This window comes from Euprymna scolopes, chromosome 19, assembly GCF_053919585.1.
Source record: "Euprymna scolopes isolate OS-2025 chromosome 19, ASM5391958v1, whole genome shotgun sequence".
NCBI lineage: Eukaryota > Metazoa > Mollusca > Cephalopoda > Sepiida > Sepiolidae > Euprymna > Euprymna scolopes.
The window spans coordinates 83,865,708-83,884,360 of record NC_136500.1 but is presented as its reverse complement, the minus strand read 5'-3'; the positions used below and the strand labels follow the sequence as shown (position 1 = coordinate 83,884,360).

General features: G+C 32.8%; 1 protein-coding gene across 2 annotated transcripts in view; it reads left to right on the top strand.

Moving 5' to 3' along the window:
* Positions 1 to 4,589: 4,589 nt before the first annotated feature.
* Positions 4,590 to 18,653, top strand: part of LOC145239801 (tumor susceptibility gene 101 protein-like) — a 108,132-nt gene continuing 94,068 nt past the window's right edge. Inside the window, exon 1 of one of the 2 annotated variants that reach the window (XM_080103323.1) lies at positions 4,590 to 5,305. In XM_080103323.1, coding sequence (XP_079959449.1) covers positions 5,261 to 5,305 — 45 coding nt within the window. In that variant the 5' untranslated portion in view covers positions 4,590 to 5,260. The remainder of the gene's footprint in view (positions 5,306 to 18,653) is intronic. The other variant, XM_080103324.1, reaches the window with a different exon arrangement.

Here is an 18,653-nt window from a genome sequence, read left to right as displayed (position 1 = left end):
CATTTATTTGTTTATAATTTCTTTTCTTTTTCTGTTAATTACAGTAATAAATGACCCAATGATATTTTCTTTTTGAGGTGCATGTATACGTTTAAATGTAGATATAATTTCCTTTTTAATTAAGAAAATATTCAGAATGTTTTCTCTTTTATGTATTTCATCCAAGATTTTGATGAACTCAACTAAGTGCGATAAACTTTAATTATTTCAGAAGAAGCCTACACCAACAATGTACTGCTGGCGCCAATGAAATTAAAAAAAAAACTTTCAGAGGATTTAAAACCTTCTAATAACCAAGTGAACTCCCTCGGTGGGGCATATAGCCATTTCACGAATAGATGCTAAAACTCTGCCAAAGGTATAGGCAAGTTATCTCTAAAATGACCAATAAATGAAAGAAATTGCTGTGAATCAATGTTAAATCTGTAAATGAGATTTATAACCCATTCTGTGGACCTTCTCAGTCTTATGTTGTAAATTAATCTAATAAAAAAAACAATTTGTTTGTTTCATTTTTACTGTCAAAAAATGAAAGAATTGGTTTGGAATCAAAAATTAGGTTATAATTTTTCTGATTCTGACCCCAAAAAGTTCTGATTTTTCCGATCCGCCCCCCCCCCCGATTTCGATTCTAATTATACGTCCCAACCCTAATATATATATATATATATATATATATATATATATATATATATATATATATATATATATATATTACAGTGATTCAATAAATTTCAAAAAACCTTTTTTTGAAGTGAAATGTTCGAGTTTCATATCAAAGATTTTTATTATTCTAAACAAGACAAAAATACTTTAGAAATTTTATCTCCTTAACCTATAGGGTTTCGATGTCTACCATCTCTTCAGAGGAGAAAATATTAGCAAATATTTATAAAGGTATGTACCCTATTTGCTAAAGTCAGTGAGACATGGAAAATCAAAGTAAAAATAATTCATTAATCAGAATTTATTTGCTCTATCTTGTATATCGAGCAATTCTTATTTAGATGGGATAATACTTATAGAATATTAATGCCAGTAATATTTTGTAAATCTTATAATCACAGGTTTCCATACCAGCTGATTGTTAAATAACTTTATTCTGAAGTGTGTGTGTGTATATATATATATATATATATATATATATATATATATATATATATATATATATATACACACACTTCAGAATAAAGTTATTCAGCTGATTGTTAAATAACTTTATTCTGAAGTGTGTGTGTGTGTATATATATATATATGTGTGTGTGGGTGTGTGTATATATATATGTGTGTGTGTGTATATATATATATATATACACACAAAATGTGTATATTTATATATATATATATATATATATATATATATATATATATATATATACACACACACACACTTCAGAATAAAGTTATTTAACAATCAGCTGGTATGGAAACCTGTGATCATAAGATTTACAAAATATTACTTCAACCTCAAAATCTATTAAACTGTAGACGAGAAATAGCAAACAACTGTGTTCACAAAATAAAACTTACTCTAGGATAGCGATACAAAATAGCTTTAAAACTAACAATAACAATAGAAAACAAACAAATAAATAAATTAAACAAACATGAATATACATAAACGATCACACATATATGTATATATATATATATATACATATGTATATATATGTGCATGTGTGTGTTTACACATAGGTATATTTATATATATATAAAAAAAATAAAAATAAAAATTAAAAAAAAGGAAGGAAAACGTCTACCTTAAACCACTAACCTAGTTCTAAAACAGATCCTTTGTTCGATAAAATGCATGCCCATTGGCTGATAGGAAGGGGCGCGGTGGATACTAGAAAGCTAATTGGCTAACTAGAAATCCTCAACATATATAAAAACAAGAAGCAACCACAGAATTCACGCATAAGCCTGACGAATCCTATAGTGGATGAAACGCAGAATATTCAGTGTAGCTTAATCGCCATATATATTTTATAAATTACTATATATATATATATATATATATATATATATATATATATATATATATATATATATATTCGATAAACACCCCAGATATCTTAGCAAAAGTAAAACTAACCTACACGCCTCCATCCCCTCTAACCACTTTAATATATCTGGTTATCTCCCACTTTGCCGTAAGGACTCAGACAGACATATGCAAGAACTTGGAGTCTATATTCGAAACAATTTCTCCTTGACTAGAGAAACAAACCTAGAATCGGACGACCAGGACTTTATGTGCTTTAGACTCAACATGCAACATAACATTAGCGACTTATATTTTCTCTATCACTCTCCCTCGATTCAGGTCTGTACCCTAATAAACAAAGTCTCTGACAGCATAGATAAATCACTCTCCCTCGATACTAGCGCATAAGTACATGTATTTGGTGACTTCAATGTCCACTACAGTACTTGCCTAGGATTCTCTACTTACACAAATGCAGCTGGTAGCATAACATATAGCTTCTCTATATCTCCTTGCCTATCACAAACGGTTACATTCTAGATCTATTTCTGACCACAGTTCCAATGATTGTGTAACGAATGCTCAAAGGCAGCATGCATACAGCAGATTTAACCGACATAAATTCAGTTTAAACAGACAGAAGTTTATAGAAGCTAGAAGTAACTGTAAGAGTGAAATAGTGATAGCTAAGAGAGAATATACCAAAATTACCAGAAAATGGATCGAAGTACAGAAATTAGGAACCCGAGATTTTTGGAAAATCTACAACAGTGTAGTAAATAATAGACAATCAACAATTCCCCCACTATCCAACAATCATGAGGTTGCTTGCATGGCAACCGAGAAGGCTAACATGCTTGCCAGTCGGTTTGCCTCTAACTCAACATTGGAACCAGCAAACCACTACCTCCCTGACTTCCCTTTGCAAACATACACCACACTATATGATCTGAAAATCACTCCTTCTCAGGTGTATGTTATCATAAAAAACTTTGACACCTCAAAAGCATTTGGACCCGACCTCATCCCGGCTGTGCTATTAAAAAATGCTCTGCAAACTTTATAAGAAATGCCTTAACGAATCTTATTTTCCTGACTGCTGGAAAACTGTTTCTGTGGTACCTGTTTTCAAGAATTCTGGCAAAAGAACTGACCCATTAAATTATCACCTCGTTAGCCTCCTCCCCCTTTTTGCCAAAATATTTGAGTTCCTAATTAACCAAACTTTAGTCCATCACCTTACAGCAGCTAAACTTCTGATCGATCAAAATATGGATTTAGACAAGTCTGTTCTACAGCAAATATCCTAACTGTAATCTCTGAATGTCATACACTGGGCAAAGCAGATATATTTAAGGCTTTTGACAAGGTATGATGGTCTTCTCAGGAAACTTTCTCAGGAAAGATCATACGGTATCACTGGTTAAATACTTAACATAATTAAACCCTTCTTAAGTAAGAGAAAAATCCAGGTTGTCCTCGACAGTTATACATCTAAACAATATGATATTAATGCAGGAGTGCCTCTGGGTCTATCCTTGAACCTTTATTATTCCTAATATTCATTAATGACCTCCTTGATAAAATTGTCTTTGAGATGGGTATATTTGCTGATGACACCACACTCTATAACAGGCATGAGGGGAAAACAAATGAACACATATCTAAGGAAATGGCAGAAACACTAGAGGAAGATCTCCAATCTGTAGTGGAATGGGGACATAAATGGATGGTCACATTCAATGCTGTCAAGACTAAGCTTGTTTCCTTCATTAATTACAAGAAACCTTCTCAACCACCAATAGTAATGGCTAAAGATACATTACCTGAAAGTACTTCTTTTAAACTCCTTGGCCTAACGTTCACAGGGAACATGAGTTGGAACAGATATATTGAGAGCATTGTCAGAGCCGCTGCGATGACGGTAGGCTCTCTCTACTATGTTAAAAAGCTACTTACACCTGAAAATATCCTGTACCTCTATAAAGCCACCATTCACCCATGTATGGAGTATTGTTGTCACACTTGGACTGGTGCAGAGTTCAAAAGAGAGTCACCAACCTGATAGTCCGATCGACGAAATGCTGCATCCCTCTGCCTGTTCTACAAGTATTTTAATTATGAATGCTCCGACGAACTACAAATACAACGTAAATACCCCCGACAAACGTGGCAAGCAGCAAAATCCCACCCCCACATAGTAGAAATCCCTAGATCTAAGAAAGCCTTCTGCTCCAATAGTTTCTTCCCCAGAACTGATGGCTTCGGAACTCCTTTCCGGGATTCTGCTTCCCCAACCGTACTGATATGCAGAAGTTCAAGTGTAATGTGAACAGACATCTTGCTGCTCATCTCCCTACATAGTATCTCTGCAACTTATGTCTCCGATAGTAGCCCTCTACAACAAAGTGTCACTGTGCCTTGTTTAGGGTGAAAATGGAATAAAAAAAAAAAAAAGGAATTTTTCTGGGGGGTAAAAAAATTAAGTGTGTAATAATCTGACCTAACACCGTTTTCAATTTTTTTTTTGTTTGTACTTGTTAACGTTAATGGGGGGAATTCCCCGCACATGCGCGTTGGAGATTCGAGAGATTGCAACCGCCACTTCCTTTCATTCTCATATTTCCAATATGACACCAGCCTAGTTACACCCGTCTACAATCTCACTGGGAAAGCAGAAAAAGAAGAAAGGAGCCATCATTTGTCACTGTCAATACTTCAGAAATAGATCGATAACACCTTTGTCATACCTATGGCCGACTTTATAGACATAGAAGTTAACAAGAGACTTTTCTAGTTACATCAGAACTGCGTCACCTCAGTTTGCCATTATTTGTTGAAAAAAAAAAAAAAAAAAAAACTAAAGATGGCGTGAGGTGATTGCTGTTCGTTTTCATTCTCTCTTGGTGTTTTTTTTACATTTTTGTTGTGATCAGAAAGCCGTGATTCTATTAAATATAAATATCAACAACTCTTTGATCAAGGAAGCTTGTCAGTATTATTGCGAAGATAGACTCCTTGTTGATATTTACTTTGTTATTATTCTTTCACCCGCCTAATAATGGCGATGTAGTAAATTTATCAAAATATATAAGTTAACGGATATTTTCGCTTTTTATCCCACAAGACCTGCCCAATTCGGATTTATCGAAATCTCCAGAAAATTAAGTTTAAAGATCGCCACCAGAGGAAAATACTACAGCAACCTTTATCGACACGTTTATACGTCCATAATTGTTTTTTTTTTTGACAATTTATTAAACCAAAAACAAGATGACAGCCAGTGACCAATTAAAGAATTGGTTTACCAGTTCAAAGGTAAGTTCGTTCTTAATTATATTGAATTGTTTTCTATTTAAAAAGAACGCTTATTTAATAAATCAATTATAATTAATTGCAATCTTATGTTTTAAACATAACTTAAATATGACATGAACTTAATCTGTTATAAAAAAGTAATGAATTAAAACGCTGAATAACACAAATTAAAAACAAACACAAAGTTGATACTATTTATTTATTTTTGCCTTACTACGAAGGCAAAGTTGGACACAAAGTCGGATTTTTATGTAAAGGACAGTTGGGTTTGTTTTATAATACGCATTGATATAAAAAAATAGTCAAAAAGCAAGTAGTGTTGAGCGTAAGGCGAGAACAAGAAAGTGTCTGCTGCTAATTGACACCTAAATATTTAAAGTAATGACTTTAAAATAAAACAAAAATACTGTTAGAAACCCACCCAATAAATATCACGGTAACATTTATTGGGTGGGTTTCTAACAGTATTTTGTTTCGTTTTAAGTCATTATTGAAACTTCAAATATTTGCGTGTGTCAATTCGTGGCCATTTTTTCCTCGTTCTCACGTAACGCTAGATTCTATTGTTTTTCGAGCCAAATAAACGTTTTAAAGGAAGTAAAAATAAAACTCCTGCAGCTAGGTAGAAGACTAACTTATTTTACCTTTAATAACAGTTATTTGTTATAATTTGTCTTTGCCCACTTTTTCGTACCTCTGTGAATTGTAAAACACACCTGGAAAATCCAACTTTCTAAGAAAGGGACATTCTAATTAAAATCCCCTAAGTCTAGGACATAAAAGAGAAAGTGTCTTCAAATATACCTCTCCCATAACTGCAAATGTTAGTTCGATGAAATATGGGGTACTTATTGAGATCGATTTTTTTTTTTAAATATGTCATTTGAAGCAAAACCAGTATTACGCACTTAATTGTCATGTCGAAAATAGTAATTTATCCAAGAATTACGAAAATTCATCGAGTAGAACAACTATTGTTTTTAGTAAAAATGTCTATCGTTATAGACTACAAGTATTGCACGCCGTGAACATATTGTAATCTGGTACCCGTGTATTTTTGGTACCGCGCTGAAATGTTATTTTGAAAGCCAATCTTAACATGGGGAGGGAAGGGTGTTTTGTAACTATTCTGTGCTTCCACCTAACAATTTAATAATAGAAAAGATTGAAAGGTGAATTTAACCTAAAATATCTAGTTAAAAATAGCGCGGTACCAAAAGCACCTGTAATCTAAATTTTGCGTTCCGAGTTATGTACCCTGTCTGTGAACTCTTCATCGTCTACTTTATAAAATCTAACAAAAATGCAATTTTACCCGATTTTCCGTCAAAATCACTTAACTATGAATAGCTTTCCATTCGAATTTTCGGATATATTACTATGGGTTTGTATTACTGTACACATAGATTCGAAAAAGCTGTCAAAAAACAAATATATAACAAATAAATGTTATCAAAGGCAAGATAAGTTACTTTTCTACCTAACTGGATATATTTTTTGTGTTTTTATTCAGTGTAACATGTTTATTCAGCTCGAAAAACATGCAGTGTTTACCGATGTATTGGAAAATTCAAAATGGCGGCCGACTCTCTCTCGGAGAGGAGAAGTTTGGGAAAAGGTATTATAAATAATAAACTAGACAAAATACTGTTAGAAATTCGCTCAATATATGTTACCGTGACATAAGTTGACATATATTCGGTTGTTTTTTAATAGTATTTTGTCTAGTTTATTATTTATAACATCTTTTCCCAAACTTAGTGTTAAACAGACAGTCAGGCGGGCGCCATTTTGAATTTTCCAATACATCATCGGTAAACACTTCATGTTTTTCGAGCTGAATAAACATGTTACATTGAATAAAAACACAAAAAATATATCCAGTTTGGTAGAAAAGTAACTTATCTTGCCTTTGATAACATTTATTTGTTATATATTTGTTTTTTTACAACTTTTTCGAATCTGTGTACAGTAATACAAACCCAACACGGTAAGTTTGGGAAAAGGTGTTATAAATAATAAATTAGACAAAATAGTATTAAAAAAAACACCGAATATATGTCAACTTATGTTATGGTAACATATATTGAGCGAATTTTTTACAGTATTTTGTCTAGTTTATTATTTACAACACCTTTTCCTGAACTTACCGTGTTAAAGAGAGTTGGGCGCCATTTTGAATTTTCCAATACATCTGTAAACACTGTATGCTTTTCGAGCTGAATAAACATGTTAAATTGAATAAAAAAACGAAAATTATATCCAGTTTGGTAGAAAAGTAACTTATCTTACCTTTGATAACATTTGTTATATATTTGTTTTTTTGACAACTTTTTCGAATCTGTGTACAGTAATACAAACCCCGAAAATCATTCTTAATATGGGGAGGTTGAGGATAATACCCCTAAAAAGCAACTCTTTGCAGGTAAGGGTCAATGTGCTCTGTTATGCCAACTGAATTTTTAAAATAAGTTTACGTAATTTTAAATAAGTATAAAATATATTAGTAATAATTATAATTAAAAAAAATTCGTTTCAAAACCCCAGTTTAAAATCTCTCGGCTTGTAATTTTTTAACGGATTTGGTCAATTTTTACGACGTGCCCCGGCCCAGCGTATTATAAGTACCCCAACCTCCCCATGTTAAGAATGGCTTTCGGAATAAACACTCCCAATCTCGAAAGCCGTTCTTAACATGGGAAGGTTGAGGAGGTGGGTGGTGTTTATTCCGACAGCCGTTCTTAATATGGGGAGGTTGGGGTGTTTATAATACGCTGGAGTGGAGCGGAGCCGGAGCACGTCGTAAAAATTCACCAGATTTTACTGTTAAGTTTGTGACCTTTGACCTCCATCATGACGTTCTAAAAATGCACACGAACTTCAACATTTTTAAAACTTCGGAACCTTTTAGTAATGACTAACAGAATAAGAACAATTTACGTGGATTATCGTGGATTAAATAAAGGATTCAATTCGAAATTCCGTACAGGGTTCGACAAGGTACACATGAAGAAGGTCGGAGGTTACATCGGTTGAAACGTAAGTATAAGAACCAAGATGAAAATAGATGTCGAAATAATACAAATTATCAATTCTCATTCAAAAAATTCTGAAACCTAATTTCTGATAATTTCTAATTAATGTTTTTAAAGACTTCTATTATAGACCACGGTTTGTTTGTGCCTCTAATAGCCGCTAATCTGGAAAAAAAAATCACATTCAATTCTTTTGGAATTTTAACAATTGACTTTATTTAAAAGCGCAATAAAACAAATAAGCCAATTTTATTAGATTTGGTTCAATAATTTCTTGAAATAGTGGTTTGTTTTCTTAGAATTCAAACCGAAAGTAATTTCATCATTAGAAATTCGATTGTTTATGTCGTCATACATTTAATGGTGCTGGTGCTTAGATCGATTTTTTAAATTAGGATTACAGAAACAGGGGACATAACTCAGATTGCTTATTTTAGAAATCATTTTATTTCAGATTACTTTCTATATTTTTACTAGCATGGATACCCGGCGTTGCCCGGGTGGACATGAAGTTATTCCATCGATACTCCCACAACAATTTAAAAAATAAAAGAACAGATAAAGCACGAAAATGTAATCACCTCAAAAAAGAAGTACGTGGAAACATCCCCACCAGATATTTCGGGAGAAGGGATACGACGCCAAATTTACTAAACAACCCTACCCTACCCCAACCCTCCATAAAACGTATACGCGAACGTCAAAACTAAAGCTTATGAGGCAACCTCCTAATCCACTGGCCCACAACTGTTTGCGAAATAACATTGAAAATTCTTTTATTGAAACTGATTTAATAATAATGCTTGACGTATGTGCAGTCTTTGAAGTCGATTAGAAAGAGACAATTTTACTGACCTTCCCTTCGTTTGAAACTTTATTTCTATACGCAATAATTGACCGTTTTTTTCTAATTTTCACATATTATACGGCTGAGGGATCACTCTTTCAGATGATACCGGTTTTGATCCGGTCCTGATCTGGTCTGATGTGACTGACAAAAATTTTTATTGCTATACAAACATACGTACATTCACACACACTAACAGACGTTTGAGATTTATATATCAGATTAGAAAATGAGATTCAATTAAATTACTCTTTTATTTAAAAAATATTGATATCAGTTTACGAAAACAGCTGGAAATTATTCTAATTTTAATTAATTAATTAAAGTACTGTTTTCTTTGTTTAACTAAATTGTTACTTCATTTATTGTACCGTGCTGAAATAACATTATTTAGAAAGCTATTTTTAACATGGGAAGGAGAGGAGGTTTTATAACTATTCTGTACTTTCACCTAACAATTTTAATAAAAAAAATCTCCCTTGTTTCACGATTTACCTCCCTTATTTGATCAAGCATTCATTTAATTTCTAATTATTGAGAACATATTGAATTTAATTAATTTTCGTTAAGGTTTTTATTGTTTTACCTTTTTCGAAAGTAGAACAAATTTCGCAGATTGTAATGGTAACTTGTACTGAAGAGTATCCAGGGCAATCTTGATTAAAGTCGTATGCAAGATGGCAGCCACGAACGGATGTAAAAAAAAAAAAAAAAAAAAAAAAAAATGGAACGGAACGCAAATTTTAGTGAAACGAAATTAGCGAGTACTGTACAGCCTAGCAAGAATAATGCAAAACAACTCGATTGCTGATAACGAATAATAAGCGGGCTTTAATTTTTAACTACTCTGTACTTTGTTATGAATACGCTAATAATGGAAAAAACAAAAAAAACATTTCATATTTTTTTATTTTTATTTTTTTCATTTTATTTTGTTTTGGTAAATTATGCAGAGAAAGGATATAATAAAATTTAATTTTTACGGTATCTTTTATTAAAATGTTATGTGAAACTATAGTCTTGTTTAAACAGAACTAAACATTTCTTAGTTATTTCATTTCATATTCATATGAAATTAGAAGTTAGTACAGAGTACCTATTTACAATGCCTCCCCATGGGACGGTGTTAGACACCAGGGTTCTTTTTTAACGAACAAAAATTAAAAATTGTTTCAGTCATGAAGGATTTCTCCTCCTCTGACAGATCTGAAGAACAGATACTACACTTTGATCTTAGCCTGAAACAAAGTAGTTAAAAATTTATACACGTTTATTATTAGTTATCAGCAGTCGAGTTAAACCCCCCCCCTCTCCCGACAAACCGTGAGAAAAAACAGCTTCGTCATAAAAATTTCAGTTGACTCAGTTTTTTGTTGTTTGTTTGTTTAGTTTTACTTTCAACCTTAACAAACAATCAACGTCAGGGTTTTTCTTTTTTTTACTTTTATCGTTAATTAAGTAATTGTAATGAGTGGCTATTCTGAGTATTTCAGGAATTTGGCGGAGAATCCTCAGCCGGTCCCAAAAATGGCCGAAGCAGTTTCAAAGCATATTCCTGTCTGTTTGTTTGTTTACAATTTGATTAATATACACAAAAGGTCAATTACTTCATTCAGTCCTTTATATATAGTATGATTCTCGTAAAATAGACGATTGAGAGATTACATCATTTGCATATTACATTAAGGGAAATCGATTTATTAAATAGCGGTGTGTTAGTTATTGTTTATAGTGAGAGAATTGTTTTAAGTGTTCTATTTAAGTTTATTATTTAAATTTGATTTATATTGATAACATATTTAATTTATTTTTACCAACATCGATTTTTTTTTCTAAAACAGTTTGAGTTATTTCCCTTGGACACTAACTTTTTCTGTTCTTTTTCGGCGGATAATCAAACTAAAAATAATTTACACAAACATTCAAGCATTATTTTTGGAATCAGTTCAAATAAAATAATTTTCGTGATTTCGCAATTAACGTTTTGGTCCAGTGGATTTTTATTTTAAAATAAACAAACAATCCAATTCAACTACGATTCTTTATTTAAAAAAAACAAACTTTCATTTACGTTTTTTTACCATTTTTTTTTCTTCACATTTTTTTGACATCGTAACTGCTAATTTTTTTTCTTTTTAATAACAATAAGTCATAACTCATCATTTTTATAACATAAAAACGCATTTCGGTTAACACAAATTCTATTTTGGTATTTTTTAAACTGAATTACTTACAGTTTGTTTTCGTTGCAACAAACCGTAATAACAAATCTTTCTAGACTGAGGGAGCACAAAAGAAATTCGCTTAAACTGGAATATAGTCATAAAAATGTGCTCAATATCAGGAGAATAGCTTCTTTTTGTATCCCTTCTGCTGAAATATCTAGTGAAGAGTTTGTCACATACTTCTGCTTTTTTCAGGGGGGGGGGGTACATTTTTTGTGTTTTCATTTGTTCTTTTATTTTTGAAATTTTTTGTTGGGGGTAACGATGGTGTTGACATATAATAATGAAAAACTGCTCAATATTCTTAGTATAGCAGGTGTGGCCAAACCGGACTTCATGTCGACCCTGGTAATGCTGGGTATCCATGCTAGTAAATATATAAAAGTAGTGCCGAGTTGGTAAGTTATACAGACAACATGGCCAACCCCGAACATGCTGTTTTCGGAGAGTCAATGTCTCAAAAGTCTAAAACTAAACAAAATACTGACAGAAATCCAATCCACCTAATAATTTTTTTGTACTCATGCATGCACTTATGCTACTGTGGTGAAATAACATTCTTCACATGGCCTTTTGGCCAAGATCAAAGTGTAGTATCTGTTCTTCAGATGCGGCACTTCCATTTCTCGGTTCTCTTTCAGTGGAGGAGAAATCCTTCACGACTGAAACAATTTTTATTTTTGTACCATTTTTCCACGTTAAAAAACGACCCTGGTGTCTAACTCTGTCCCGTGGGGAAGCATTGTAAATAGGCACATCTGTCACCTAACAATTTAATCATTTCCTCTGCCCTTTTTTTTTTTTTTTTTTTTTTTTTTTTTTTCCTAACCGACTTCGGTCCAGGACTAAAGTCGTACGCAAGTCGAACGAATGTAAAAAAAAAAAAGGAGTGGAACGCAAATTTTAGCGAAACGAAATTAGCGAGTACAGCCTAGCAAGATAAAAAATAAACAAACAAAAAACCGATAAGATAGTTAAATTTAACCTTTCAAACTAATTTTTAGAATGAACAAAGCTTAAAAATAGAAAAGTGAAAGCATAAAAAAACTTTTGAGCAACACCAGGTTGATAGAGCCAGGGTTAAAGTTTTCAATGTCTTTGTTTAATTCTGTATTTGTGACAGCTGACAGCCCATCCTATTTTCTTTTGTATGGAATTTCATTTTTCATAAACTGCGGAAAAGCTCCTTTCTTTTGATTAATGATCAGACTTGATCTTTAATATTATGTTAAGTGAAAATCACTGCCCCCCCCCCTCCACCTCATTTTGCTTGTCTCCGTGCACACTGGGTGACGTCATCCTTTAAAACAGGTGGGGACAACCTTGCACAATAGGCACAATGACGTCATCTACTAAACCAGAGAGGGTGGATAGTTTATTTATGGCGTTTAATATAGACGAACATACTAGACCAGGAATTCCCAACAGGGGTCCACAATAATCTTTAAATAGCTGACGAAGAAAGAAGTTTCGATTTTTGTTTTATTTTAAGTGTACATGTGTTTATTAAAATATTGTTTAAGGTTTGTTTTTATGTTATGAATTTAACGCGAAATCGATTCATTTTTTTTTTTTTTTTTTTTTTTTTTTTTTTTTTTTTTTTTTTTTTTTTTTAGATGTAGAAGAGGATAAAATAAGAGAAGTAATAATAAGGAAGTTTTTACTAGTCCAGAAATAAATATTTGATTTTTATAATAAACTAGTGGGAAGGGGGGTACCCGGGTGTGGAGAGGGGTGTGTGTGTGTGTGTGTGTGTGTAGGGGGGGGTAAAATAACAATAGGAAGTCGGGGTGGAGAGAGGTGTTAAAAAAAGAAGTGGTAGTAGCGGGGGTGGGGTGGGTCAAAATAACACTAGGCAGATCGGATGGAGAGGGGTAAAAAAAAATTGTAGTAGCAGGGGTGGGGTACCCAGCGTTGCCCGGGTGTGTGGTGTAGTAAGGACCCCCCCCCCCGGTAAAGAGAGATGTTTAAAAAAAAGTGGTTGTAGCGAGTGGGTGGGGGATTAAAATAAAACAACAGTTGGCAGCCCATGTGGAAAGAGGTGTTAAAAAAAAATGGTAGTAGAATTTGGAGGTGCCATATATATATATATATATATATATATAATAATAATTATTTACTATAATAATTATTAAATATCTACAGACACTAGTGTTTCATCTTTTCGAGACTCCTCAGTGCAGGGTGTCACGATTAACACTGGTTGAGAGATTTGAACCCGGCAACGAAGCAATCTCTGACTCCATTAGCAAGGACCAAATCCATTCAGCCACTATTAACCGCGGAAAATATTATTGAAATTTAAACCTTAATTTTTAAATGTTTTTAACGTCTGTCAGAGTGATCTAATCATATGATTTTGTGCATGCCAACTAAATTGGCCAACTTTATTTCTCAACTGTAAAGTGCTCAGCGATAAGAAACGAGTTTCTTAAAGGGGCTGACATAATTATTTACTGTAATAATTATTAAATACCTACAGACACTAGTGCTTCATCCTTTCGGGAATTATCAGTGCAGGGTGTCACGATTAATCATCCACATACAATACTGTTTCGTATCACAACTCATCAGTGCAGCTAGACCAGCACCTTTCCCCAGCTGTGGATCGAACCTACAACCATCGCATTGACAGTCGGCAGCTCTAACCACTGAACTAAGAATCAGTACTCATAAACGATTCACACAATGTTTATTAGATAAACATCCGCCCAACATTTAATAGTGCTCTAGCTGATAGTTTGTTCGTAAACAAACATAGCAGGTTTCGCTTAATCGCTAAACTAAGCAGCGAGTGAAAAATATTTACGACAGTGCTCGACCCAAAAGAAGGGGGCCTTTGAGATTATATATGTATATATATAACCAAAATAAGCAAAAGTACCTATCCTATACTGTGTTCAAAAACAGTCTGCAGAAAATAGACTTTGATTTATTAAAGTATGATAGGTTATGAAAAGGAAGGTTTGTAAAGAGATAGCTTCGAATTTGGGGGTATCAAAACCAAAGCAAAATATGATGAAAGTAAAAATAAAATAGATAAACCCCATAATTTATTATAGCATACCTGTTCACACTGAAACACTTATCACAATATTCTGTGGATCTATATTAAAAACCTTGTTAAACTTATTTCCATTCTATGGAGGTCAGGTGCGAACGAACACCCCATAATTTTATCATACCATATTTCTTCAAACTGAAACATAATTATCAAAGTATACTTACGCAGATAGATATGAAAAGTCTTTATTAAATTTTGTGCCTATTTCCATTCTATGAAGACCAGGCGCGAACGCAGACCCTACAATTTTATTATACCGTCCCTATTTAAGTTAAAACATAGTTATCAAAGTATTCTTATCTACATCTATATCAAAAAAACTTGTAAACGTTTTTTTTTAATTTTTCAATTTTTTATTTCCATACTTTGTGGACCAGGCACGAACACAGACCCCACAATTTTAATGAACCACCGTTCTGCCAGATCAAACATACCCATTCCTGTGTCTCGATACATCTTCTATCATATGTAATCAGTTTTTTAAAATAGTCAACCATATAGGAGCCTATTCATGACCAGACACACACACACACACACACAGACATTCAGCTTTATATTATAGATTATAAAACTTTGTGGACTTTGCTTGCTTTCTTGCATCTTGTCTTCGACGATTGGGCGATTCCATCTTTTAAAAAAGGGATAACAGGTGAATCTATATCTATAAAAGTGAACGTGTCTGTCTGTGTGTGTACATTTCCCTACGCAATAACTAACCCAATTTAAAATCTACAGACTCGAAATTTGCTATACAGGTTATGGAGATTTGGGAAAATCTATGTGATCAGTTTTTGGCCAGAAATTTGGTTAAGGGGTCAAAGTTCAACAATTTGACCTTTGAGAACTCTACCAAACTCCTCCAACAACTTTGGATCTAAACACTTGAAATTTTAGATATAGGTTCCTTGGACATGGATCTAACTTAATAACTTGATTGGAGCTCAAAATAATAAATATTAAGGGGTCATAATAGGGGTCAAAGTTAAACAAAATTTGACCTCTGCGGTCTCTACCAAATTACTCAGACAATTTCTGGTCTAAACATTTGAAATTTTACATAAAGGGTATTCAGAGATAGGGCAAGCTTTTTCATCGGTTTAGGTAAAAAATTTAGTTACCAATATATAAATGTATGTATGTTTGCATGTCTGCTCAACACTTTTGACAGAGGCGACGGATTTTCTCAAGATCAGTATCGCTTTGGAGTTCGACCTTTCAGATGACAAATATAAAAAAATTGACTAAAAGCATTAATATCTTCACCTTAAACTGGGCATTTTTCTACAGGGGGGGGGGCGCTTTTTTCGCCGATATTTTTGAAAATCATCCTCTCCTTTCGATTGTCTAGCCTTAATTTAAAAAAAATGTCACTTCCTGTTTGGCAGTGGTCGTAACAGCATAAACGTCAGGTTTTTTCCCATTCTTTTCCTCCTCTGTGGTACAGGTTCGAGCCTACCTTCCTACTACCACTTTTTTTTTTTTTGCTCAACATACACATCCAAACACCCGGGCAATGCTGGACTGAAATGCTAGTTTATATATAATATATATTCCTCAAAACCTGTGACCTTGATGGAGGGAAGACTAAAACTTGCTGCTATGGTTTCAAATGATCTGAAATAACAGCAAGGGGAGACTGAATTCCAAATATTTCTCAAATGTTATATCTCCCTTCTTTTGGAAATAGGGTACGATTATGAATATCTCCAGTATCAAATAATCCTTATAAACTGTGAAATTTATGTATAAAAACGAAAGCAGGGAGATATAACACGAGAAATATTTGGAATCAAGTCTCCCCTTGCTGTTATTTCAGATCATTTGAAATAAAAGCAAGTATTAGCCTTCTCTCCATCAAGGCCAGAAGTTTTGGGGAAATATCAAATATTTTGTAATTCATATGCATGACTGATTGAAACATTTTATAGCTGTAAAAAAAGAGCCAAAAGTAGGCTCTGGATGATCTCCTTAATGTGCGACCTTAAGGGCAAATGTCACATAGCTCACTACACAATTCAGGTCATTACCTTTCCAACAAGCCTTTATTTGGTGAATTCTGATCAATAGTCGCTGAGATTTGGAACTTATAAAATTGCCAAAAAAAGGTGGTATATCTATATTTGTGGCCTGGCAAGGCCACAGGGGAGACAACCGAAGCAACAAAACTGAAGCTGGCTTGCAGGACAAATTTGGTATAGTTTATTGGTTTGAAAATATAGGTTCTTATCAATCATCATAAGATTTTCACCATAGAATAAATCTTCAAAACGTCTGCAAATTTTCATCTAGTTTTGTCCCTTAGAACCAAAGATAGCATTTCAATATTCAATTTGGCTAATCAAATTTCTCCGCACATGGATCAAGATCTTTTTAAAGTATGGAAGCCTAAACATGTCTGAATTTTTAAGTATTTCCATGAATTTTTAAACCAAACAGGCAAATACCATTTTTTTTTTAAATAATCGAATTTAATTATAATTCCAAACACTATTTATTGTAAAATACCTTCAATATTATGTTATTTTAATTTTATGTTTTTTCCTTTACACTAATTTATATCAAGCTTTAAGTTTTCCCTAATAAATTCTTCTTAGAAAAAATCGACTAAAACTTTGTTTGCTAATATTTATTTTTTTACATCAACCATAAATTTGTAGTATTATATTTCTCAGTTTTCATATATTGAATTTATTTTTAATTTCATAATCAAAATCATTTTCCCTTATTTTCTCATAACCAGTGAACTACATTCTTTTTCTATAGACCGGCTTATACTGTATTTTCCTCAATTTTTATCGCATAAATCGTGTAGACAAAGATTTTCATGAGAATTTGTTGGCCCTTAAAAGGGACGTTTTTGGTAACCCTCTGGGGTTTGGTGCAACTTCTCGGGATGTCAATCAACCATCATCAATGGAAATCCATGTCTTCAGAGGAAACCTACTGTCAGTTTCACCACAGGTATCATTTTTTCATCACCCACGTCATAGTCGTTTGGTTTATAGTAAAATATGATGTAATCCAGAATGAGGATTTGATGTATTTCAACACAATACCTTTCAACTACACTATCTACCTCCCAATAATGCTTAATGCTTCGGGATTCAGGTATTCCTAGAAGAATCCTTTGTAATGATATTAGCAGGTCAATAGGAATGTTGGCAACCTTCATCTAGTCCCTTCTGTAAGTGCCCAGTATCCTTCTAGAAAGAATTTTTAATAGAAAGATATCTGGGAAAGAAATGTCAACAAAATCATCATGAATGATGCTGAAAACAAACAACGGCAATTGCAAACTGTTATCTGACACTGCGTAGTGGGAAGAATTGGAAGTAATTTTGTAAAAGGGAGATAACAACTTTTTGTAGCCCAGATGTAAACGACAAATTGCAGAAACAACTATTGTAATTTTTAAACTTCCACAGTTATATATTTTTTTTCTTTTTGGTATCGATTCTTCAAAGCATTGTCTTTTTAATAGTATGTTGGCGAAATTGGGCTTTCTAAAAGTAAATTTAAAATTTATTTTTCAAGATTTCAATTTGATTTGTTTGAGGTAATGTTTTAATTTGTATTCATAAAACGTTCAATTTTTTAACATATTGGGATTTGTTAAGAATTTAGAGGAACTTTAAATGACTTTTTATTCAACAGTTTGAATATTTTTAAATTCATTTATTTTTTTTTCCTCAACTATTAACGAGCTTAAAATGTTTAACTTATGAAGATACCAAAATATCTCCAATTGATATTTGTAATGAAATCATTTTTATTTCATTTTTAAATGGGATTTAAAGCAATTTGTTTTATTTTTTATTTCAATGAATAATACATTATTTTGTAAAACTATGGATCGCAGAAGTGATGTACCTTTGTGTGCCATCAGGGTTGTTAGTGACCTCTTCAAGTAGCCCATACTTCTTGACTGAGGCAAATCAATTTTTTTTTTTTTTTTTTTTTTTTTTTTTTGACAAAGAAATCACCATTTATCAAGGTCTGGAGGCCACTCAAGGATAAGGGTTAATGCGTATTGGGACAATCAATATCGTAGTAATCGTTAGTAGTGGAAATTTGGTAAATTGGATTACTTAAGGGGAACGGCTCATCAAGAACTTGTTTACATTGGAAGGATAGCAATTATCTGTATGGTTGAAAGGTTTTTATAAAGTCCATGACA